We start from the raw sequence: 27,086 nt of genomic DNA, 5'->3' as shown, positions 1-27,086 counted from the left end.
TTTAGAAATTTTTTTGAGAAGGCAAATGTCATTATGCGATCGGATATTATTTTATTGGTAAAGTGACTTCACTACAACTTGATACTTTTTTCATATGTGTTAAAACTTAATCTCAGCATTCATTAAAAAAAATCTTATTAATATGGCTTTAAATGTAGAGTAAGAGATGTTTGATTAAGATAAAAATTAGAATTTCAAGTGGTTGGGTGTATTGATAAGATGTCTACCACACCCGTTTATAAGGTAAAAAGGTTGGTTGTTTGCTGGAACCAATTCTGCAGGAGATGTGTTTAAGGTCCAAGCCTGATTAGCCATAAAAGGACAACAGCAGGAAGCAGTAGTAAGGGTATGATCAGAAGAGTTGTCAGTAGTCAGGCCATGGTTCAATACCAGGAAGGCAGACAGGAATCAAATGTCACAGCAAAAAGGTGAGGCAGAACAATAGTCAGAAGAGCTGATCAGTCAACAGCTCAAAGCACAGGCATTGATGAGACAAAGACAATAAAGCAGGAAACACACCAGGATCAGGGGTTGAAGCCAGAAACAGGAATGCCAGGACTTCCATAGAGAATTACCAAGCACAGATCACAATTAGCAGAGGCCATTTAACATCTCCCCATAGGTCTTGGAACCAAAACACCTGTAGGATCAGTTCTGACAACCAGGTCACTAAAAGCAATTCCATTAGCACAGGAAAAACAGAGGGTACTATTAGTAGAAGAAGTCTACAAATCCTGTACACTAAACTTATCACACTTTCCTTGATCTAACTCAAACATAGGGATACACACAGCGCACCCCTAGTTGTCAATGGTGCTAAGTTCATGCTTTTTAGTGCAGCCCGGGTGTTTAATTGCTTACACAGCTTTTAGTTTAGTGTGTCCTTTGGCCTTCACAGCAAATTTACAACTCAGCTACCGTGCTCCTGTAAATTTTTAGAAACATGACTTCTTTATATAGGCTTTAAGAGTGAATGGAAAAAGCAATGTTTCACATTCTAATATTAAAGGGACAGTATACACTCATTTTCATATAACTGCATGTAATAGACACTACTATAAAGAATAAGATGCACAGATACTGATATAAAAATCCAGTATAAAATGGTTTAAAAACGTACTTAGAAGCTTTCAGTTTAGCTTTGTTGAAAAGGCAGTTGGAAAGCCCACTGTATGTAAGTGGGAAATAAGACACTCCCCCCTCCCCCTTCTTTTGCATATGAAAAGATCCTTTACACAAACAGGAGTAAGCTGGAGAAGGTAGCTGACGGTATTCAAATAAAACTTTGGGGCTTGGTTAGGAGTCTGAAAATCAGAGCAGTTATTTAAAAATAAGCAAAATTATACATTTTTAAAAAAAAAACAAAAAACTTTATGGGCTTTATAAATAGATCATCTACAAAACATTTATGCAAAGAAAAAAATGAGTGTATAATGGCCCTTTAAAGGGATACTTAACTTTAATTTTTTCTTTAATGATTCAGCTAGAGCATGGAATTTTAAGCAACTTTCTTATTTACTCCTACTATCAATTTTTCTTTATTCTCTTGCTATCTTTATTTAAAAAACAAATTTAAAGCTTAGGAGCCAGCCCATTTTATGTTCAGCACCCTGGATAGCGCTTGCTTATTGTTGCCTATATTTATCAAACCAATAAGCAAGCGTAGCCCAGGCTCTCAACCAAAAATGGTCCGGCTCTTAAGCTTTACATTCCTGCTTTTTAAATAAAGATAGTTTCAATTTAGGTCTGTGATGTCTTTTTAGTATGATGAATAAATGGGATTCCTAAAATTCCTCTATATAACTATTATTACAGAAAATTTGATTATTTGTTTTATATAAATAGACACAAAAGGATATTATGCTTTGTGATATATACAGGTAGAAATTCCCAAATCCAGAATTCCAAAATCCAAACGTATTCTGAAAATAAAATGATAAAAAAATTACTATTTGTCCCTGCCTGTAAGGCACAATCTTCTCTGCCTTTTTTTGTTTTGTTTTTTGTGCTCTAAAATGCAAATAATAGTCTATATTTATTTAAAACAACAAATATTACCTTTCTGATTAAAGCACTGTGTTGTGTGGGTACATTGTAAACAAAAGTATTAAAAAATATATACAACTAGATTTTAGTTACATGCATTAGCTGTATTATGACATTGTAAATATTACCTAAATGACATAAAATATTGTTGTTTACAAAAAGATGCAAATATTTCAAAATCCAAACTATACCGAAATCCAAACATTTTCCAGTACCATGCAGTTTGGATAAAGGGTTTTCTACCTGTATGTATGTATGTATGTATGTATATACTGTATGTATGTATGTATGTATGTATGTATGTATATACTGTATGTATGTATGTATGTATGTATGTTTGTATGTGTGTATGCATGTATATGTACATACTGTGTGTATATATATATATATATATATATATATATATACATACAGTATGTACTGTATGTATACATAATTTATATAATTTATGTTTTCTTCAGTTTGTATTATGTTGCAGTTGCAGTTCTGAATAGGAAGCATTTTTAGTAAACTCTGCTTCCATGTTGACAGTCATAAGCAGGAAATTGTATAATCTCTGCTTCTGTTTTCACAACTAGGGATCTGTATATGAAGAGATTACTGGATCATGCTGTGGCAAATGCACAAGAAATGCATGTGTGTTTACGGTGGATGATACAACATATAATTTGCAGGTATGACTTTACTTTCTATATATACGAGTCAATCCATCTCAAGTGGTCCAATAATTGTCGGGTTTGTTGCTTGACCATTTTCCTATTTTTTTAATGATTACCTCAATGTATTGGTATTGCAGAACTACCAGTTTTTTATTTTTATTTTACTTGTTTTAACTACGAAATCCATCTTTGTGTCATGGCGAACAAAACATTTTGGTTAGACAGATTTTTACGAAAACCTCAATATCTCAGCTCAGGATGGTCCTAGCTTCTTGGAACAAAAACTGATCTATAGATTACATTACAAGGAATGTGTTCATATATAAAGATTTTACAAAATCTTGATCTTTAGACTTAGATCTTAAGTCCTAATGTAATCAGGAAAATCACTGAAACGTCCACCTATACAGGGAGTGCAGAATTATTAGGCAAATGAGTATTTTGACCACATCATCCTCTTTATGCATGTTGTCTTACTCCAAGCTGTATAGGCTCGAAAGCCTACTACCAATTAAGCATATTAGGTGATGTGCATCTCTGTAATGAGAAGGGGTGTGGTCTAATGACATCAACAACCTATATCAGGTGTGCATAATTATTAGGCAACTTCCTTTCCTTTGGCAAAATGGGTCAAAATAAGGACTTGACAGGCTCAGAAAAGTCAAAAATAGTGAGATATCTTGCAGAGGGATGCAGCACTCTTAAAATTGCAAAGCTTCTGAAGCGTGATCATCGAACAATCAAGCGTTTCATTCAAAATAGTCAACAGGGTCGCAAGAAGCGTGTGGAGAAACCAAGGCGCAAAATAACTGCCCATGAACTGAGAAAAGTCAAGCGTGCAGCTGCCAAGATGTCACTTGCCACCAGTTTGGCCATATTTCAGAGCTGCAACATCACTGGAGTGCCCAAAAGCACAAGGTGTGCAATACTCAGAGACATGGCCAAGGTAAGAAAGGCTGAAAGACGACCACCACTGAACAAGACACACAAGCTGAAACGTCAAGACTGGGCAACGAAATATCTCAAGACTGATTTTTCTAAGGTTTTATGGACTGATGAAATGAGAGTGAGTCTTGATGGGCCAGATGGATGGGCCCGTGGCTGGATTAGAGAGCTCCAGTCCGACTCAGACGCCAGCAAGGTGGAGGTGGATTACTGGTTTGGGCTGGTATCATCAAAGATGAGCTTGTGGGGCCTTTTCGGGTTGAGGATGGAGTCAAGATCAACTCCCAGTCCTACTGCCAGTTTCTGGAAGACACCTTCTTCAAGCAGTGGTACAGGAAGAAGTCTGCATCCTTCAAGAAAAACATGATTTTCATGCATGACAATGCTCCATCACACGCGTCCAAGTACTCCACAGCGTGGCTGGCAAGAAAGGGTATAAAAGAAGAAAATCTAATGACATGGCCTCCTTGTTCACCTGACCTGAACCCCATTGAGAACCTGTGGTCCATTATCAAATGTGAGATTTACAAGGAGGGAAAACAGTACACCTCTCTGAACAGTGTCTGGGAGGCTGTGGTTGCTGCTGCACGCAATGTTGATGGTGAACAGATCAAAACACTGACAGAATCCATGGATGGCAGGCTTTTGAGTGTCCTTGCAAAGAAAGGTGGCTATATTGGTCACTGATTTGTTTTTGTTTTGTTTTTGAATGTCAGAAATGTATATTTGTGAATGTTGAGATGTTATATTGGTTTCACTGGTAAAAATAAATAATTGAAATGGGTATATATTTGTTTTTGTTAAGTTGCCTAATAATTATGCACAGTAATAGTCACCTGCACACACAGATATCCCCCTAAAATAGCTATAACTAAAAACAAACTAAAAACTACTTCCAAAACTATTCAGCTTTGATATTAATGAGTTTTTTGGGTTCATTGAGAACATGGTTGTTGTTCAATAATAAAATTAATCCTCAAAAATACAACTTGCCTAATAATTCTGCACTCCCTGTAGGAACAATTTCTAATGGGAAAGGTCTCAGTTGTAAAATGTTTTAGGAAGTATCTAGGTAATTTTAGTATACTGCATGCAGAATGTTTCAGGTTTGAGACTTCCCTTATTTTTTATTTTTGTATGGGTCTATAAAGTATACATTTTTTTTAAAAAAAAAACAATTCCCCTCACTTTCAGATTTATTATCTAGATAGGAGCCTAAAATGTTTACATATATAAGTCCTCTGTGATAGCATTCTCCTGTACAAAGTTTGAGATTGAGATTATTCTGGTTACAGAGCTAGAGCTAGTAGAATTCTGGAGAATTCATGCATTTTGAGAAAATAACAAGATGTAATATAAGCATAACAAATAATACAAATGAACTGTATTTTACACTAATTATGTTTATGATTGACACACCACAAATTCAAGCTACATGTTTAATTATTGTGGGAACATTACGGTGGCAGTCAACTCGACAGGTCTCAGTTTTCTGAGAACATTGTTCATGGGAACTCATGCTTTGTCTACAGTTGTCTAAATGATTTTCTTGGTCTATGTTTTACAAAAACATCACAGAGTTCCTGATGTCCTCAATCAAGTCTAACCACCACTGGTCATCATAAAGACAAGCGACACAGTCATTATTCCACATAATCAGGCGGGGGACACATTTCATCACTGCATGATCTTCCAACTTTTGCAATGCAGATGTACTCTGTGATACTGCCTCAAAACAATAAAAAAATTGTACCTGGAGTTCTCTCATACTTATCAAACCTGTCCTTGAGTTTCAGTTCAAAAAATTCAGTTACTTTCTTGCTTTTGACATAGATGTACGTAACCCCCCTTTATCTTCCTATTGTAAAAGAGCAACATATTATCAGGGGTGTGGATTTGACTCTTTGTTTTCCTTTGTTGTGTCCCACTTAGTTGTTCCTCCAACCCTATCACATATGCATTTGTGTCACGGGACATTGCAAATATGTTCCATTTGGCTTTTATACCAAAGTCTTTCTCATAGTTAAATAAAAATCTTCTTGTTTTTTTAATATATATATACAATGGATAATCTCGTGAAAGATTCCCTGTACCTTCACTAGTTTTCTGCTTAGTTTCACGAATCATTCTCAGACATTGAATTCCTTCCTTATTTTGTTCCGGGACCATGAGCTTGGTAATAGACTGAGAATTTTAACTTTGTCTTCTTTATTTGCTACTTGACACTTTTCTTTAAGGCATCAATTACTGTCATATTTTTCTGTTGACAGAGTTTTGAGACTGTTATACTCTGGAATCGTCTCAAACAATTCTTACAAATTCCTTTGTAAAGTTTAAGAAATCCTTCATATTTTAGCTCACAAAGCACTTTGTTTTTTATCTGCACGTATCTTCCTAATCTCAGATGCAGGAAATACTCCAAGAGCAGTTCAAACTGAGTCAACCTTCTGAAGAGAATATTCGGGTAATACATCGTTCTCTCTCTGCTCCATATGTGTTTCTTTTTCAATCACAAACAGATTGGACACAGTGACCTACCAGGGACAAGTTTTAGAGGATAGTTCTTTTCTTTTGATATGTGCTCTAATCAAATTTCTTGTAGTCCTTATGTAATAGGTTTGTTGTGATATTCCAAGAGATTGCAACAACTGTTACCAAATAGGTGATTATATTTGAATAGAAATTTGTTTTCATTATACTTACAAACTGATGTAACATCACATCCTACCCTTGAACACAGTTACTCATTTTCTTCTGAGCTGAAGTCAATTACTGCTTTTTTACAGGAGAAACAAATAGCTCTGTTTATGACACTGTTTGTTGGATACAATATATTCCTGCATCACTTGAAACTAACACACTCCAGCTCCTAGCATTTAATCCACATAAATACAGCCAAAACACTGACAAGCTGTGTCCATACACTTTTGGGCAGGTTTGGGCATGTCCAGACATGCAGAGGCCAGACTTCCTGCCTTAATGTTATGTTTGTGCCAGCACCAACATGATAGATCATGCTTCACTGTTGCCAATATCAAATATAGTACAATTTTAGAGCTCATTGACAAGCATAAACTATTGTATGTCAATCATAAACATATTTAATATTGTAATTTCTAAAAATGCTAGATTTCTACTAGCCCTAGCTCTGTAAACAGAGAAATCTCAAAATCAACATATTTACAGCAGAATGTGCTGCCATAAAGGATTGATATCTGTAAAAGTTTCAGGTTCAGCAATTAGGACTTAAGATCTAAGTCTAAGGATCAAGAATGTGCAAAATGTTTATATATGTACATGTATGTTTGTAATGTGATTTAGACGTGCACAGTGGAAAAATTTGTTTTGGTTCGTTTCGGACTAATTCTGATTTTTTTCAAATTTCATTTCGGATCGATTCGAATTTGGATACATTCAAATGTATTCGTTTTGTATTCATTCAGATTCGAATAAATTTGGATGTATTCACATTTATTCATTTCAGATTCGATTTGTAAATTCAGAAGTTCAGTATGTGTTATGCTGATTCAGATGGTTCCAAGTTATACAAACAGATGCCTAGATTACGAGTCTTGCGGTAGCCTTAAAAAGCAGCGTTGAGAGGTCCCAACACTGCTTTTTAACGCCCGCTGGTATTACGAGTCTGGCAGGTACAGGTGTACTGCTCACATTTATTCCACGACTCGAGCATACCGCAAATCCCCTTATGTCAATTGCGTATCCTATCTTTTCAATGGGATTTGCCTAATGCCGGTATTACGAGTCTTGGAAAAAGTGAGTGGTACACCCTCTCCTGTCAAGACTGTTACCGCATTTAAAAGTCAGTAGTTAAGAGTTTTATGGGCTAACGCCATAACATTAAACTCTTAACTAAAGTGCTAAAAAGTACACTAACACCCATAAGCTACCTATTAACCCCTAAACCAAGGCCCCCCTACATCGCAAACACTTAAATAAAGTTTTTAACCCCTAATCTGCTGACCGGACATCGCCGCCACTTAAATAAATATATTAACCCCTAAACTGCCACACTCCCGCCTCGCAAACACTAGTTACATTTTATTAACCCCTAATCTGCCGTCCATAACATCGCCAAAACTACCTACATTTATTAACCCCTAATCTGCCGCCCCCAACGTCGCTGCCACTATATTAAATGTATTAACCCCTAAACCTAAGTCTATCCCTAAACCTAAACCCCCCTAACTTAAATATTATTTAAATTATACTAAATAAAATTACTACAATTAAATAAATTATTCCTATTTAAAACTAAATACTTACCTACTATATAAAATAAACCCTAAGCTACCTACAAAATAACTAATAGTTACATTGTAGCTATCTCAGGGTTTATTTTTATTTTACAGGCAACTTTGTATTTATTTTTACTAGGAACAATAGTTATTAAATAGTTATTAACTATTTAATAACTACCTAGCTAAAATAAATACAAATTTACCTGTAAAATAAACCCTAACCTAAGTTAAAATTACACCTAACACTACACTATAATTAAATTAATTACCTAAACTAACTACAATTAATTACAATTAAATTAAATAAAGTACAAAAAAACAAACACTAAATTACAGAAAATAAAACAATTACAAGAATTTTAAACTAATTACACCTAATCTAATCCCCCTAATAAAATAAAAAAGCCCCCCAAAATAATAAAAATCCCTACCCTACACTAAATTACAAATAGCCCTTAAAAGGGCCTTTTGCAGGGCATTGCCCCAAGGTAATCAGCTCTTTTACCTGTAAAAAAAAAATACAATCCCCCCCAACATTAAAACCCACCACCCACACACCCAACCCTACTCTAAAACCCACCCAATCCCCCCTTAATAAAACCTAACACTAACCCCTTGAAGATCACCCTACCTTGAGACGTCTTCACCCAACCGGTGATCCTCCAAACGGCCAGAAGTCTTCATCCAATCCGGGCAGAAGAGGACCTCCAGATGGGCAGAAGTCTTCATCCAGATGGCATCTTCTATCTTCATCCATTCGGAGTGAAGCGGGTCCATCATCAAGACAGCCGACGCAGAGCATCCTCTTCCAACGACATCCAACTGAAGAATGAAGGTACCTTTAAGTGATGTCATCCAAGATGGCGTCCCTTGAATTCCGATTGGCTAATAGAATTCTATCAGCCAATCAGAATTAAGGTAGAAAAAATCTTATTGGCTGATTCAATCAGCCAATAGGATTGAGCTCACATTCTATTGGCTGTTCCAATCAGTATCAGCCAATAGGATTTTTTTCTACCTTAATTCCGATTGGCTGAGAGAATTCTGTCAGCCAATCGGAATTCAAGGGACGCCATCTTGGATGACATCACTTAAAGGTACCTTTATTCTTCAGTTGGATGTCGTTGGAAGAGGATGCTCCACATCGGCTGGCTTGAAGATGGACCCGCTCCGAGCACATTTTGGCAGCTCACCGCTACTTTAAGCAGCGCTGGTATTGAGGTGAGATGTGGAGCAAAATTTTGCTCTATGCTCACTTTTCTTCTAACGCCAAGTTTGTAAAAACCTGTAATACCAGCGTTGTCTTAAGTGAGCGGTGAGAAAAAAATGTTCGTTAGCACTGCAAGCCTTACCGACAAAAACTCGTAATCTAGCTGAGAATTATTTCACTGTTCTTTCTCATTAAGTCTCACTAAATTTCATTTTTATACTGAATTGTGATTAGTCCATGGCCTTTCAAATGTAACTAATAAATCTGAGCTAATTTGGATTTATTCGTTACAAATGCACTCGGAATATAGTTTAGTTTCATTGCTAGGGTAATTCAGAAATTTGAATTGATTTGAATCGGAATGAAACTAAACACACATGTCTAATGTGATTTAGAAATCAGTTTTGTTACAAGGTGCTAGGACCATCCTATGCTGAGATATTGAGGTTTCCGTAAACATCTGTGTAACCAAAATTTGTCATATGCATGACACAAAGATGGCTGCTGTGGTTAAACCAAGTAAAATAAAAATAAAAACTGGTGGGTTTTCAATACCAATACATAGAGGTAATCACTAAAAAAATAGGAAAATAAAAAATGGTCAAGCAACCTATGTTGGACCACTTGAGATGCATTGACATATGCCTTACCTTTAAATCCCTTTCATTATTGCTTATTTAAAAAGAACTTGTAGAATGTACAGTATATTTAATTAGTTCTCAAATAAATATTTCAAGATGTTTTAGACTAAAACTTTAAACAGAAGGAAAATTGGGATTTTTTTTAGAAATTTTTAATGTATTAATCCATTTGTTTGTCAGCACTGGACTCTCCATTATTCAATTTCTATACAGTGCAGAAAAATGTATGTCTGTCCGCCACTCTCAGGGTCTTCATAAACAAAAGAAATACAATGTTGAAATGTGCTGGTCTATTTTGATATTCTACATATTATATATATATATATATATATATATATATATGTGCGTGTGTGTGTTTGTTTGTATATATTTATATATATATATATATATGTGTGTGTGTGTGTGTGTGTGTTTGTTTGTATATATTTATATATATATATATATATGTGTGTGTATGTGTGTGTGTGTGTTTGTTTGTATATATTTATATATATATGTGTGTGTGTGTGTGTGTGTGTTTGTATATATTTATATATATATGTGTGTGTGTGTGTGTGTGTTTGTATATATTTATATATATATATGTGTGTGTGTGTGTGTGTGTGTGTAACAAATACACCTCTATGAAAGTATAATAATTCCTTTTTTTTTTATTTATAAAAAATAAAATAATAATAATTATAATAATAAAAATAACAGACACAATAGATTGGTGATAGCTAACCAGCCATTAAAGATATCATCTTAACATCGCTTTTGTTTTTTATTTACTTAATTATTTTTTTTGTTAATTTATTTGATTGATTTTTTGCTAAAATAATTATACTTTTTGTTATGTGGAATTATACAAACCATTGCTTATTTCTTTTAGCCTGGACAAACATTTACACCTCCAGGAAAACCCTGCACCACATATGTCTGCGATGACAACTTTGTTTTGAAGGAGAAAAACATTGTATGTGCACCCTTAGACCTTTCAAAGTGTCAAGAGGTATGTTATTATTTATCAACAACATTTATTCAGTAATGGAATCTTTTAAAATAAATTAGTTATATACCTTGGTATGATTTAATTAGTTATATACATTGGTATGATTTAATTAGTTATGTACATTGGTATGATTTAATTAGTTATATACCTTGGTATGATTTAATTAGTTATATACATTGGTATGATTTAATTAGTTATATACATTGGTATGATTTAATTAGTTATGTACATTGGTATGATTTAATTAGTTATGTACATTGGTATGATTTAATTAGTTATATACATTGGTATGATTTAATTAGTTATGTACATTGGTATGATTTAATTAGTTATGTACATTGGTATGATTTAATTAGTTATATACATTGGTATGATTTAATTAGTTATATACATTGGTATGATTTAATTAGTTATATACATTGGTATGATTTAATTAGTTATATACATTGGTATGATTTAATTAGTTATGTACATTGGTATGATTTAATTAGTTATGTACCTTGGTATGATTTAAAGGGATAGAAAACCCAATATATTTTCTTCCACAATTCAGATAGAACATACATTTTTATTATCAAATGTACTTTGTTTTCTTGTTATCCTTTGTTGAAAAGCAGGAATGTAAGCTCAGGAGCGTGCCCGTGTCTGCAGCACTATATGGCAGCAGTTTTGCAACAATGTTATACATTAGAAAGAGCACTAGATGGCAGCACTACCTATCTAGATATCTCTTCAACAAAGAATAGCAAAACAACAAAGCAAATGTGATAATAGAATTACATTAAAAATAATAATTGTATTTAATTGTATTTTCTATCTGAATCTAGAAAGAAAAATTTGGGGCTTCATGTCCCTTTAATTGTATTTGAAAAACACAATTAACAGAAGCTTTCTATTCTCTCTCTTTTACAACCTGATATGTGGTGGTTTAGGGGGTTAATAGTGTAGGACGTTAATTGCAGTGGGCTATATGGTGTGTAATGGGATTTATAGTGTAGGGAGTTAATTGTGGTGGGCTTTGTGGCGGTTTATGGGGTAAATAGTCTAGTGAGTTAATTACAGTGGGCTATGTGTTGGTTTAGAGATTTATAGTGTAGCGGGTAGATTGCAATCTGGGGGTGACAGTTTAAGGGTTAATAGTGTTTCGGGCTATTTTGCAGTGGGCTATGTGGTGGTTAGGGGGTTAATAGTGTAGCGGACTGCTTTGCGTTGGCTATGTGGCGATTAGAAGGTTAATATTGTAGCAGGGTAATTTGCGGTGGGGGTGTGGCAGTTTAGGGATTATTAGAGTAGGTGAGTTATTGCGATGTGGGTTAGTGTGCAAGTGTAGGTGTTAGGTTTATTCAGTTTCCGTGCTCCATTAAAGTCTATGGGGGAATATGTTAATTCCGTTGTGACTTCGCTAGACGGAGGCTTTTTACTTTTACTTTCAACTCATAATATAAGTGAAACCCGATGCACGCAAAAAACCTCCGTCTAACCAAGTTAACACACGACTGGGAGCCCAAAATAGCCATTTGTAATCTTGCCCTAAAGTGGGACAAGCATTCTCCTGGTATATTTTGTTGGCAATAATATGATCTATTATGAAAAGGATACCAATATTATCTAACTTATTTGCACCGTTTGAGAACATAGTACACATTTCATTACATATGTTTCCAGATTATGTATTGTGTGTTCATGTCAGAAAGACTCAAGTGAGTCTATATTTGGTTACAGAGAGGGCAGTAAGAGGGAGCGAATAGTATGAAAGCAGAAAAGTAAAGAAAAGCTAGGTGGAGAGAGAAAGGAAGGTGGAAGAGTTCCAAACTACTACTGGAAAGAACCAGTGGGGCTTATTAGTGTTCTCCACAGAACATTTTGCGAGCCCGGTTGCATGATGAAGTTACCGGGTGGGGGCATAATTTGTAATAATATAACATTGTCTGCTCTTTATAAATGTTACTTAAGGTATCCAAAGCACAAATTAATTCCATAATGAAATTTAAATTGACTGAATGACAATTTGGGCACCAAACATTGAAATTATTTAAAGGGACATAATACTCATATGCTAAATCACTTGAAACTAGTGCAGTATAACTGTAAAAAACTGACAGGAAAATAATACCTGAGCATCTATATGTAAAAAAGGAAGTTATTTTACCTCACAGCTTCCTCAGCTCAGCAGAGTAAGTTCTGTGTAAAAAGTTATACTCAGCTGCTGCCCAGCTGCAGGTAAAAAAAAGAAAAAAAAGAAGAAATGAACAGCAGCCAATCAGCATCAACAGTGCTGAGGTCATGGACTCTTTTACTGTGATCTCATGAGATTTCACTTAACTCTCATGAGATTTCATTGTAAACTTCCTTACACTGAATAGGGAAATAAGATGAGTGTGCACGAATGCTCGCTCCTTCCGCTGTCCCTGGACAGACATACTGATTTGCTGCTTAGAAGTCCTTTACAATGGGTTGTGGCTACTGAGGAACTTTTGAGGTAAAATATCTTTCTTTTTTACATAGAGATGTTCAGGTGATATTTTCTAGACATCTTTTTACAGCTATGCTGAATCACTTTCAAGTCTTTCAACATTTGGGTATCATGGCCCTTTAATATTAGTATATATTGGTATATTCTACCTTAATAGCATTCGCATTGCGATTAGCTTGTAATAGCAGCGCACATTTTCATACATGCAAGCAATATTTAGTGCTCCATTTTTAATCTGACCTTGTGGATATTGCTTTGGGTGAGTTTTTTGTTTTCCTTCTTTTAGGAAGAGTTTGTGTTTGTGATTAATATTTTTTATAGAACACAGTAACTGTTACCTTCTAGTTGTATTTATATATTGCTGATATAAGTTCTCACTGTTCTGAGCATGTTATACTTATAATATTGCGCTTGCATTGTGAGAAACGAGTTCTATATTAACGACATGCTAGTTACAGTGTGGTAGCAGTATTATAACTAAAACACATTCTGCACAGTGAAAAATTATATAGCCAATAAATAAATCCAACTAGAAAGTAGTGGCTACTGTCTTCTATGAAATATTAATATCACAAACACAAAATCTAACTAAAAAAAAAGAAAAAAAAAAAAAAAACCCGCCAAAAGCAAAAAACACACGATTTTTAAAATCACAATAATTAAAATACATATTAAAGCATTATAGAATAAAATACATATAAATAATACACAGCCAGATTACGAGTTTTGCGTTATGGCTGGCTCGCTACTAACGTGCAAGTTATTTCCACCGCTCATCTTTAGCAGCGCTGGTATTACAGGTTTGCAAAAACCCGGCGTTAGCAGGCCATATTGCAGCGTTGAGCTCCTTGGAACTCCATACCGCACCCAAATACCAGCGCTGTGGTGAGTTGCAGTGAGCTGTTTTTACGTGCTTGTGCACGATTTCCCCATAGAAATCAATGGGGAGAGCCGGCTAAAAAAAAGCCTAACACCTGCAATAATGGAGCATAATGCTCCATAACGCAGCCATATTGATTCCTATGGGGAAAGAAAAAGTTAAGTTTAAACCTAACACCCTAACAGAAACCCTGAGTCTAAACACCCCTAATCTGCTGCCCCTGACCTCGTCTCCACCTACATTACAGTTATTAACCCTAATCTGCCACCCTGACATTGCCGCCACCTACACTTTTATACCCCTAATCTGCTGCCCCTGACATTGCCGCAACCTACATTACTGTTATTAACCCCTAATCTGCCACCCCCATTGTCGCCGCCACTATACTACAGTTATTAACCCCTAAACCTAACCCTAAGTCTAACCCTTACCCTAATGTAACCCTAACCCTAACACCCACTAACTTTAATATAATTAAAATAAATCTAAATAAAAATTACAATTAATACCTAAATAATACCTATTTAAAACGAAATACTTACCTGTAAAATAAACCTAAGCTAGCTATAATATAACTAATAGTGGCATTGTAGCTAGCTTAGGTGTTATTTTTATTTTACAGCTAAGTTTGTATTTATATTAAATAGGTAGACTAGTTAGTAAATAGTAATAGCCCTATCAAAATAAAAATGCCCCCCCAAAATAAAAAAACGCTAGCCTAAACTAAAATGCCAATAACCCTTAAAAGGGCTTTTTGCGGGGCATTGCCCCAAATAAATCAGCTCTTTTACCTGTAAAAAAACATACAAACAACTCCCCCAACAGTAAAACCCATCACTCACACAACAAACCCCCAAATAAAATCCTATCTAAAAAACCTAATCTCCCCATTGCCCTGAAAATGGATTTTGGATGGGCATTGCCCTTAAAAGGGCATTAAGCTCTTTTACGTTGCCCAAAGACACTAATCTAAAAATAAAACCCACCCAATAAACCCTTAACAAATCCTAACACTAACCCCCAAACATCCACTTACAGTTTTTGAAGACCGGACATCCATCCTCAATGAAGCCGGGAGAAGTCCTCATCTAAGCAGCAGAAGTCCTCATCGAAGCCGGCAGAAGTCTTCATCCAAGCGGGCCAAAGTTGTCCTCCAGGCGGGCAAAAGTCTTCATCCAGACAGCATCTTCTATCTTCATCCTTCCTGCGCGGAGCAAAACCATCTTCAAGACATCTGTTGCGGAGCATCCTCTTCTTTCCATGGGGACTACAGAATGAAGGTTCCGATTGGCTGAAAGAATTCTATCAGCCAATCGGAATTCAAGGGACGCCATCTTGGATGACGTCCCTTAAAGGAACCTTCATTCTGTAGTCGCCGTGGAAAGAAGAGGATGCTCCATGCCGGATGTCTTGCAGATGGAGCCGCTCCACGCCGGAAGGATGAAGATAGAAAATGCCGCCTGGATGAAGACTTCTGCCCGCCTGGAGGACAACTTTATTTTGATAGAGGTATTAGATTAGGTGTAAATAGTTTAAATAGTTGATCATTTCTTTTTTATTTTGTGTAATTTAGTGTTTATTTTTTTTTGTAATTTAGAAATTATTAGAAATTTAGAATTGTATTTAATTAATGTAATTTATTTAATTATAGTGTGTTAGGTGTTAGTGTAACTCAGGTTAGGTTTTATTTTACAGGTAACTTTGTATTTATTTTAACTAGGTAGCTAGTAAATAGTTAATAACTATATACTAACTAGTCTACCTAGTTAAAATAAATACAAACTTAGCTGTAAAATAAAAATATCACCTAAGCTAGCTACAATGTAACTTTTAGTTATATTGTAGATAGCTTAGGTTTATTTTAGAGGTACGTATTTAGTTTTAAATAGGTATTATTTAGGTATTAATTGTAATTTTTATTTAGATTTATTTTACTTATATTAAAGTTAGTGGGTATTAGGGTTAGGGTTACATTAGGGTTAGACTTAGGGTTAGGTTTAGGGGTTAATAACTGTAGTATAGTGGTGGCGATGTTGGGGGCGGCAGATTAGGGGTTAATAACAGTAATGTAGGTTGCGGCGATGTTAGGTACAGCAGATTAGGGGTTAATAATATTTAACTAGTGTTTGTGATGCGGGAGTATGGCGGTTTAGGGGTTAATATGTTTATTATAGTGGCGGCGATGTCCGGAGCGGAAGATTAGGGGTTAATATTTTTATTTTAGTATTTGCGATGCGGGAGGGCCTCAGTTTAGGGGTTAATATGTAGTTTATGGGTGTTAGTGTACTTTTTAGCACTTTAGTTATGAGTTTTATGTTACGGCTCTGTAACATAAAAGCCATAACTACTGACTTTCAGTTTACGTTATGGATCTTGGCGGTATAGGCTGTAGCTGTCACTTTTTGGCCGTACAGGCAAACTCGTAATACCAGCGCTATGTGAGTCCCATTGAAAAAGGACTTTTTGAAAGCTGCTGTAGTTACGTTGCGTGACGAAAAAACAAAAAAGACTCATAATAGCAGCGGTAGTGAAAAAGAGCCATAATGCTGCTTTTTCACTCATAACACACAACTCGTAATCTAGCCGACAGTATGGGCTAGATTACAAGTGGAGTGCTAAATATTGCTTGTATGCAAGCTATATTACCGCTCCACTTTGTAATACCAGCGGACAAGTAAATCGCAATGGGAATGCAAGCTTGTTTTCACATTGCTGGGAAGCATTGCGCTCACGAGAGCGCACTTCCATAGGCTCCTATAGGAGCCTTGTTCTGATGCCGTCAGAGACAGCATCAGAACCTTGAACAGCAAAGGTCAGCATTTTTAAATATATAAGTATATGAATATATACAGTACATATATATTTATGTGTTAATATAATCTATGTACACATATTAACACTTAAATATATAAGCACATGCATATATATTTACATTGCGGTCTATGAGAACACACAGTTCCCATAGACCGCAATGTAAAGGCACTGTTCTGTGCTATTTTTTTTTTTAACACCCCACTCCCAATAACTTTAAAGCCCAAAAATTGCCTTGTGCAGTTTTGTTCTATTAAACAAAAAATGCTAGATTTTTTTTAATAAAAAAACATTTTGCCCTCTATTTATCGTGCTCACAGGGCAAATTAACACGGTTGCGTTAGCATGATAATTTAGCGCTTCACTTGTTATCTAACCCTATAAACATGTATAATTTAACCAAAATTCCACAGCTTCTATAGGTGTATTATTGATGTCATAGTTTCCCTATTGTATTTTAACAAAAAGGGTTAAGTTTCAGTTGATACATTGTTTTGCCATACTGTGTAAAGGGATCATTTACATTATACCTTTAATATAGTTAGCAATAATGCTTTTAAAATATTAACAAGTATCAGAAAAGCATTGCCACTCACATGATGTAGGGGCCAATTTATTAATCTCTGTCCGACACAATACACTGTAGCGTATCATGTCCGACACGATACACTGTAGCGTATCATGTCCGACAGACAAAGTGGAATGCCCACAGCATATGCTGCCGGCATTTAACATTGCACAAGCAGTTCACCAGAACTGCTTGTGCAATGCTGCCCCCTGCAGATTTGCGGCCAATCAGCAGCTAGCAGGGGGTGTCAATCAGCACGATCGTATACGATCGGGAGGATTGCAGACCACAGCCTCAGAGGCAGTGGACCAGTTATGGAGCAACGGTCTTAAGACCACTGCTTCATAACTGCTATTTCCGGCGAGCCTGAAGACTCGCGTGGAAACTGGGGCATCAAGCTCCTTTCAGAGCTAGATAATTCGGCCCCGTAGAGTAAAATGCCTCTCAGCGAGACTCACTTTCAAACACTGATTTCGGCCGTATTTAAATATTCTCCAGCAATCTTGATCGCCCAACGGATCCATTTTTAAAATATCACCATTACCACAATGTTTTGATCATCAGGGACTAAGTATTGGTATACAGACAGATATAATATAAAAAAAGCATTTGTGTGTACAGAAAGTGATATAATAAGGAGATCTGATTTCCCTCAAAATAAGCCCATTTTAATGGATTGGGATTTCAAAGAACAAAAACAGCTATTTAATTTAAAAATAAATCTAAAGAAGCAAGTTTATATGTTTTATACCCTGCAGTTGGTATTACATGTCAGTGGAAACACATTTAGGGGGAAACAAAATTCCAGTAAACTGTCCCTTTAATATGAACGAGCAGTAAGCTAAAAGCAGTGATGTACTTCCTGCTAAATGCTTCCTGCTCATTGGCTGATAGATCCAGTTCCTTATTTTACATATCATTCAATAAGCCTAAATAGGAAGTACATAAGTGATACAACTGTATTGGTTTAATGTTAAAGTCTGTTTTTCAGAACAAAATACATTTTACATAACTAAATGCTTCTTCTTATAATTATCGCTACCAATTGTTGTCTTGCAGGGTACAATAATTACCGACGAGGATGGGTGTTGTCCTACTTGCCAGCTTAAAGGTAAGTGAATTATAAATAGATTTGTACCAGATAAAGTGGTGTATTAAGTACATACATTCACAACTCCCAGTCACTGCATATTTCATAAGTTACTACATAGCTCTGTCCCATCTCTTTCACTTCCCTATAAAAATGCAGATTTCACAAACTGGAGATGACCAGCCATACTCATAAAATGTATTGAGATCACCCAGTCAATTACAGTCCGTGCCCATGACCAACTCTATTGCTTTCCCTTGATGGATTGCTGGCACTCCTCTTTTATTGCTGACTCTACACTAGCAACCCACTCTTGGATATTAGCCGTGAAATGTCATTCTACAAATTAAACTATCATCCAAAATTAGAAGCTTGGTACTGCTGTTGCTGTCCATCCTTAATCTATTTATTTTTAACTTTCAAAGAAATGTTGTATTGTCCAAATCCTACCCAAAAATGTCCAAATATCTACCAAGATTACATATACCTAGTTTTTAATTGTGCATTGCCTTCCTTTTGATCACCTAACACTTCTGTAGACAACCAGATCTGTGCCTCTCAAGCAAAACAACTTTATCTTCAGCCACCTAGGTCACATCTCTTATGCCTTCTCCCCAGATATAATTTTAAAATAGTGGGTGTCATGCATACATGCTCAAAGCCCTCATCTTTTCCCAAAGGATTTCCAGAACCAGTGAGTGAGGGAAACATGTAAGCAGTAGCCACATGTTTTGTGGCAGATCTATAACCACATGGGTGTGGGGCCAAGAGTTATAGACATGTCAATTAGTATATATACCAGATTTCCATAAATCTATTGTATATGTGATCTATATAGAAATGTTAGATTAACTGCGGTTGGTACGAGAGAAACCGTGCTTTCTATATCCGAGTAAATCCACTAATATAAGTTGGTGGGGTAATTATTTATCAGGACAGCATGATGATAAAATACTTTCAATATTAATATTGTCTTAGTGGGGTCATATTACTTATGCTTTACTACCTATAGAGTTGAAACAAGCTTTAAATATAAAGAGAGCAGCCTTTTGTGAGACTAGTGAAATGAAGTATATTATCATGACAGGGAGCAGGGTATATGGTTTGAGAGAGGTTTGAGATTTTTTGTCATATAACTTGTATATGCCCATAATATCTGGGAGTTCACTCATATCATAGATGCACACATATAAGGAGGAAGATACCCCTTGAGGTTTTTATAAATATTTAAATTATAGATATTGATTGTAAGATTATATTATTAAACACAGGTAATAAGCTGAGATAATATGAGGATAACATTTGTTTATTAGGTAGTAATGTTAGCTAGGCCTATTACATACTAAGAAACTGCAAAACCACTTCATATAGTATGATTAGCCTATAAATAATGTATGAAATAAAATTCTAAAGAATAATGTTTGCTAGGCTCTGGTATGGCACTTAACCATTGGGAAAGATTATATGAATAAGCACCAATTGTAGTCATCTCAAGCCTATGCCTACAATTATCCCAAAGTGGACAGGAAGACTGAGCCTCTGCAACAATATAATATAGTAGAGCCTGTACAGGCTTTGAACTGAAATGCTGTTACACCAGTACCATAATGAAAAAGAACATGTGTTCCACTATCCTATATAATTAAACCTTGCCACTGAGGTACGGGCCCTATACCCAAGGACAAGTAGGCCAGCCATATTAGGAAGCATCTAGGATCTAGTGGTATGCTGCTATTTAATGTAAATATATCAGCAGCCTGTTCTTTACTAATAAAAATCAGCATGGGTAGCTCAGTATCCCATTAAGCTAAATAATAAAGCTTCTAAAAGAGAATATTCAGTAATTCTAATGCCAAACATGGTAATTATTAACTTTATAAATCAAGAGATAAACAAAAATGTCCCCCAGATTGATAAGACATCTGTCTAATAAAAAGAGTCCATGAAAGCTTTAACCTATACCCCTCCTGATGAGGAATATGTTCACGTTAGCTGCCGCGAGAGGGCCTTAAACATGACTACTTCAAAACACAGTTTCAGGAGATAAGAGTAAAGGTGTCCCGGGGCAGCAAAGTATACCGCCACAGCAACATCCCATAATATGTCATACTGCTGATGGACCGATTTCAGGATTGTAGATGAGGTGTCATTAAAGATATAACACTCAGAGATACCTGTATCCTGATGAAAGGAGGCAAGCTGCGCAAAACACGGGTCACCATTTATAATTTGTTGCTTGAAAGAGCTATCAGCAGGAGTAGTGACAGGGTTGTTCTCCGTGGTTGCTTACCCTTCACTGAGTGATAGTCCCGAATCATCATTAGGAAGAAAATCTGTGGTTAGGGTTCCATCATTCCCTTGTGATTCCAGCTCATTTCAATGATTCAATGAGTAGCCCAGGGGTATTTTGAATATAAATATATAAGACCTTTCCTTGAATGTTCCATGAATTATTAATCTTCTTAAAATATGTCTAATAAAGATGATTTAGTAGTGATGCTGTCAACATTATTAAAATATATTTCTCCAGGTACTAGCTCTGAATGATCTCTGACTGTTTACCTTATTAAATTAATTTTTAAATTAATTAATTAATTTAATTAATTGTTAAATTAACTAAATTAACAGGACATGTAGACTGAGATTGTGTGCACTCTTTTAGGGTTTCATATGTATGTGTATATATACTGTGTATATATATATATATATATATATCTGGATAAGGATAAGCACTCACTGGATTTAAACACAACAAATTATTTATTCGGCAGTGACGTTTCGGGGCATTCACCCCTTCCTCAGATAGAGTCTATATATATATATATATATATATATATATAATAGGCTTGTACATGATATCTCATACAGCAAATGAGAAATAAAATTGTTTTTTTATCAATTGCTTTCTTAAAGGGTTTGTTTTTCTTTCACACTTGCATTTTCATGATTGTATTTTTTTTTATCATAACATCTATCAGAAATAGTGGCATTGTAATTACTGTTCCACCTAGTTTTTTACACAGATTTGAAACAAAAACCCAGAAGTCCCGAAAATCATCTTCTTAAGAGAAATAATTACGATATTCTATACACAAATAACGTACCATATACAAATGGCATTCAGATTATTTAACACTTACCAGGATGGTATCAGAAGAAAAAAGGTTGATTTTACACATTTCCAAAACACCAGAAATGTTGAAAACTCATTCCTGGCTAGGGCCTTTTATCAGCCGAATCTATTTGGAATTGTGATTTAAAAAAAAAAAAAAAGTCACAAATTTGCCCAAATTGGAAACTATTTATTGTGACCAAATTTCCGAACAATTGCGACCAATTCCATATTTATTATAGTTCAAATGAGTTGTCTCACATTTATATTGTTATATTAATTTATTTTATTGTAGAAGGTGTAGCGGCACTCCAGCTACATAGGGCTTCATAAGCTCTCCTCGCTCTGGGTGCACTTCAGAAATAAGTAAAGTCAGCATCGAAGGAAGTCACTCACAGGGTCTTTCAAAACAAACATATAGTATTTATTTTGACGTTTTGGGTATCACCCCGTTTTCAAAAAACAGCATAATAGTAAACAGTATACTCCCCCCCTTTAATACCCCTGCATGGCAAACATTAGTGCGGCGCTCACCCCGGCTCCCAGAAGTTGTCCGCCATCACGTGACGCTATGACTACTCGCGTGACGTAGCTTCACGTGATGGCGGGCAACTTCTGGGTGCCGAGGTGAGCACCGCTCTAATGTTTGCCGTGCAGGGGTATTAAAGCGGGTGAGTAGTATACTGTTTACTGTTATGCTGTTTTTTGAAAACGGGTGATACCCGAAACGTCAAAATAAATACTATATGTTTGTTAGGAAAGACCCTGTGAGTGACTTCCTCCGATGCAGACCTTAATTTATTTTATAATATATAAAGCAAGTCAGAAAGACTCACTGATTATAGGGTAAGATTGTGCATTAATTAAGAAATAAGTTCAGTTATACTGACCCTCATACTAATGTTACTGGATCCGATTCATAAGTATATAAACCACTTCCATGTTCCTCTAGGTATAAATAATAGTTACTTAAGATTAAACAATTTATACTGTGTTTTCTTACAGATGTTTGTACAAAATTCCTAACAAATGAGAATATCACATTTGATAACTGTGTAACTGAAACAGAAGTGGAAGTAGCGTACTGTACAGGTTACTGTGACTCCACGAGTGGGTAAGTCAAATCTACCAGTAAAAGGGCATACCATTTTTTAATATACTAGTCCTAAAGCCCGTTCACACGGGCCATTTTTTGCAGGGTTCAGCGGTCCCACCCCTTGCTCTCTCTCCCCCCTCTCTTTCGCACTCTCTTCCCCCCTCTCTTTTGAGCTCTCTCTCTCCCCCTCTCTTTTGAGCTCTCTCTCTCTCCCCCTCTCTTTTGCGCTCTCTCCCCCCTCTCTTTTGCATTCTCTACCCCCTCTTTTGTGCTCTCTCTCTCCCCCCCTCTTTTGCGCTCTCTCTCTCCCCCTCTCTTTTGCGCTCTCTCTCTCCCCCCCTCTTTTGCGCTCTCTCTCTCCCCCCTCTTTTGCGCTCTCTCTCTCCCCCTCTCTTTTGTGCTCTCTCTCCCCCTCTCTTTTGCGTTCTCTCTCTCTCTCTCTCTCTCCCCCTGTCTCTCCCTCTCTTTCTCCCCTCTCTCTCTCCCCTCTCTCTCTCTTCCCCTTTCTCTCCCCCCCCCTCTCTCTCCCCTTCTCTCTCTCTCTCTCTCCCCTCTCTCTCTTCCCCTCTCTCTCTCTCCCCTTCTCTCTCTCTCTCTCTCCCCTCTCCCCTCTCTCTCTCTCCCCCTCTGTCTCCCCCTCTCTCTCCCCCCTTCTCTCTCTCTCCCCCCTCTCTCTCTTCCTCTCTCTCTCTCTCCCCTCTCTCTCTCTCTCTATCCTCCCCCTCTCTCTCCCCCTCTCTCTCTCTTTCTCCCGCTCTCTCTCTCTTTCCCCCCCCCTCTCTCTCTCTCTCTTCCCCCCCCCCTCTCTCTCTCTCTTTCCCCCTCTCTCTTTCTCCCCTCTTTTGATCTCTCTCTCCTCCTCTCTTTTGCTGTCTCTCTCTCTCTTGTGCTCTCTTTATCTCCCCTCTTGATCTGTCTCTCACCTTTCTTATGTTTTCCCTACCCCTCTCTCCCCTCTTTTGAGCTGTTTTGAGCTCTCAGTCTGCACAGCCTTTCACGGGCCCGCCCGGCCCCGCCCCTTCACGGCCCACCCAGACCCGCCCCTTCACGGACCTTCAGGCTCGGTCACGCCCCCTTGACGCTCGGTCAGGCCCACGCCCGGCCACACCCACTTCTGCTCGCACGGCAGATCAGGTAGGGACTGTAAGGCCAGGTGTGTTTGTCCTATCTCTACTGCGCATGACAGCTTCGGACAAACACACTTGGCCATTTATAGTATACAATGATACAGTAAAGGATATGGTATGATTTTCAACAAAGGATACAAAAGAATGAAGCACATTTGATAATATAAATAAATTGGAAAGTGTATTTTTATATATTGCATGCTTTACCTGAATCATGAAGATTTAATTATGACTTTACTGTTCCTTTAACGCCTCAGCTACTGGAGAGGATGCAAGTTACTATACTTCTACCTTCTGCCTGCAAAGGATTTAACAGGACATTAAACACAAGGGCCAGATTAAAAGTAGAGCGCTAAATATCGCTTTCTTAAAAGCGATATTAACGCTACACTTAGTAATACCAGAACACGATAATGTGTGCTGGTATTGCAAGTTGAAAGCAGTGTGATTGCGAGCTCGCGTTCGCATTGCTGGGAAGCAATGCACTCATGAGAGGGTGCTTCCATGGGCTCAAAAGGGAGCTTCGTTCTCATGCGGTGAGACATGGCATGAGAACTCGCACAGTGCTGGGGGTAAATAGCGCAGCAATGGCAGCAGTTTGTAAATATATATGTATATGAATATATACATACAGTATATATGTATCTGTTAATATGTGTAGTTTAATTAAAAGTTTATTAAGCAACACGGACAATTTATTCTTCTTTAATAAAGTACAAAATTGCTTGTAAACTGTTTAAATGTTGGAGTCAATGCATTATTAACTTTCAGCGATATACAATAAAAATGCAATTGTTAAATGAAGTTAAAAGCCATGCCTAATGTTTAAGCTTTGCACCTCATTGTTGTTATTGTTATTAACACTGAGATACTTTACAGATATTCTATGACTCTCATGATGGAAAATAAATGTAGCTGTTGTCAACCTCGGAAGACCAGTATGAAGGATTGTAAACTGACATGTCAAAATGGCACCACTGTTAACCACTCTTATACTTTTATCGAAGAATGTGGCTGTGATGTCCTCAAATGTGTGAAATTTTCTTATGATTTGCTTTCAACTACTATAAAGCCATAGGCTATAGAGGAATTGCTGAAAGTCAACCAAGCCATCATATGCACAGGCCCCCACTACTGGTTTACATGCATACTAATGTTAATGATGAGTAGATAAAACCCAAGACATCTAGAAATTAAGCTTTATTAGGTATTAGTGTTTAACATAAGACAAAACATATCATCAAGGACATTTAAAAACGGAGTCCTTATATATTTAAGCTTACAATAAAAATGTATGCTCATTACCACATTATTAAATGCCAAAACCTTATTTCTAAATTGTTTGTGTACTGGTACTTTAGTCTTTATTTCATTCTGTAAAGAAAATGCTCAATAGAATCGTTCCAAGTAGTATGCATGAGGACTTCTTGCCAATACATATGTATGTAATAAATTACAAAATAAAATATAAGAGAATGTATGTAAATAATTAATCATGTTATATGTCAAGCGAGATGTAGAAGTGTTTGCTTTGGCTATATGTTTTTCATATGATCTCCCATGAACAACAGTACATTCCTATACTCTGAAGCAATTTTTTTAATTTTTTTCCTACTCACCTAATATTTCCAAACAGCACAGTGCCTTGGAGTGTTCTGCATATTTACCAAAGAATACTCTAAATAAGAGACACCTCCTCATCATATTCTTACAAACATGCTTGAACAAGCTTGATTTGATAGAACTCCCTTTAGAGTATTCTACTCTCTAACCAATGAACTTCAATAATGACTTTATTTAAATGTATCTGCATGTGACCGGGAGTCTACTAAAAACCTAAAGTGAAAATTTTATTTTACCTCCATAAATATTCCATATCTCTTTTTACAAGAAATTACTAAGGTGTTCTAGATTCAAAATCAAGGTGTATAGTCTAAAAATCTGATTACAAAATTTAACAAATTTCATGAAAAAAAATATTTTCTTACCAAGTACAGTAAAATATTTCTAATTGTTTAGTTGATATACATTTCAATAAAATGTTATGTTTATATTCCCCTACTGTGCAAATACATTGATCTCTAAATTAAATGCCAGCATTAGCATCGGTTTTAGTACTTTTATGATTGCTTGCATCTAAGGACAAATACATTAAATTCTCTATCATGTAGAATGATTTTACTTATGATAATGATTGAACCTCATCTGTGTGGTATTAACATACTTGTACTTAATTCCAATAAACATGAGAGCTAAATATCACTTTTGTGCAAAACTGTGAGGTTGTTGACTTTCAATGCAGTGATAAAAAATACCCATGGTGAAATGACACCATTGCCAACGGCAAGAGTAACAAGGAATGAGAAAGGAAGGAACAAAAAACAAGGTGTATTAATGGCAAGGGAGGTGTTAAGATGAAATATATGTGAGAGTCAAGAAGATATTTATATTTAAAAAAATAATAGGGAGAAAATACAAGGACAGAAATCATAGCCTGGCATGGCTTTTTATGGGGGTTTCAGATCAGAACCCATGCAAAGCCACTTGAAAACCACACAGTAAACAATTTATCAGAATGTTTTCAAATACATTTTTGGCATGTTAATACTGACCTTGCATGGGATAATTCAGTTGCAGCATTGCAATCCACAAGAAAACTTTTTTTTTCTGGAGAGTTTCTCAGAATCTTTATTTTATTTATTTTTTTTAAAATTTCTGTGCATCCAGAGGCATTGCTAGTTTGAAAAAAAAAAAAAGAGAACAGGGTCTGCAACCTATGGGTGCATTTGATAGCCCCCTCCCTAATTCCACATATACTCTGTCCAAACCTCTATATTTAAGTATTTCAATCCAGTACTGATTCTACCTAATTGACTGAACTCATATAACTAGTTTATAGCCCAAATATTTTTTTATTAAGGTTATTAAATACATTTTATTAAAACGTTTTAGTATTACACTCTTATGGGTCTTCAAGATACATATTAAGAAAAAAAATACGATAAATGGGTATCAATGCAAAAAACTAGTTCAGTCTCACATGGCTTTACTTGAATACATTGGGTAAAGATTCAACATACGAATAGATTTGAATACTAGTATTCAGTAATCATTTTGTTAAGCACACTCTATTTCCCCTGTATATATATATATATATATATATATATATATATATATA

The 27,086-nt window shown here is 36.0% G+C and overlaps 1 protein-coding gene across 1 annotated transcript; it reads left to right on the top strand.

Moving 5' to 3' along the window:
- Positions 1 to 219: 219 nt before the first annotated feature.
- On the top strand, positions 220 to 25,143 carry LOC128636242 (mucin-5B-like). The gene is made up of 6 exons (XM_053689280.1): positions 220 to 243; positions 2,625 to 2,720; positions 10,632 to 10,751; positions 18,543 to 18,594; positions 22,691 to 22,799; positions 24,788 to 25,143. Exons 1-6 carry the CDS (start codon positions 220 to 222, stop codon positions 24,984 to 24,986), a joined length of 600 nt encoding a protein of 199 aa, XP_053545255.1. The 3' UTR covers positions 24,987 to 25,143.
- The last annotated feature ends 1,943 nt before the right edge of the window (positions 25,144 to 27,086 follow it).

The sequence above is a fragment of the Bombina bombina genome, chromosome 7 (assembly GCF_027579735.1).
Source record: "Bombina bombina isolate aBomBom1 chromosome 7, aBomBom1.pri, whole genome shotgun sequence".
In the NCBI taxonomy this organism is placed as follows: domain Eukaryota; kingdom Metazoa; phylum Chordata; class Amphibia; order Anura; family Bombinatoridae; genus Bombina; species Bombina bombina.
This window is presented reverse-complemented; position numbering and strand designations above follow the sequence as displayed.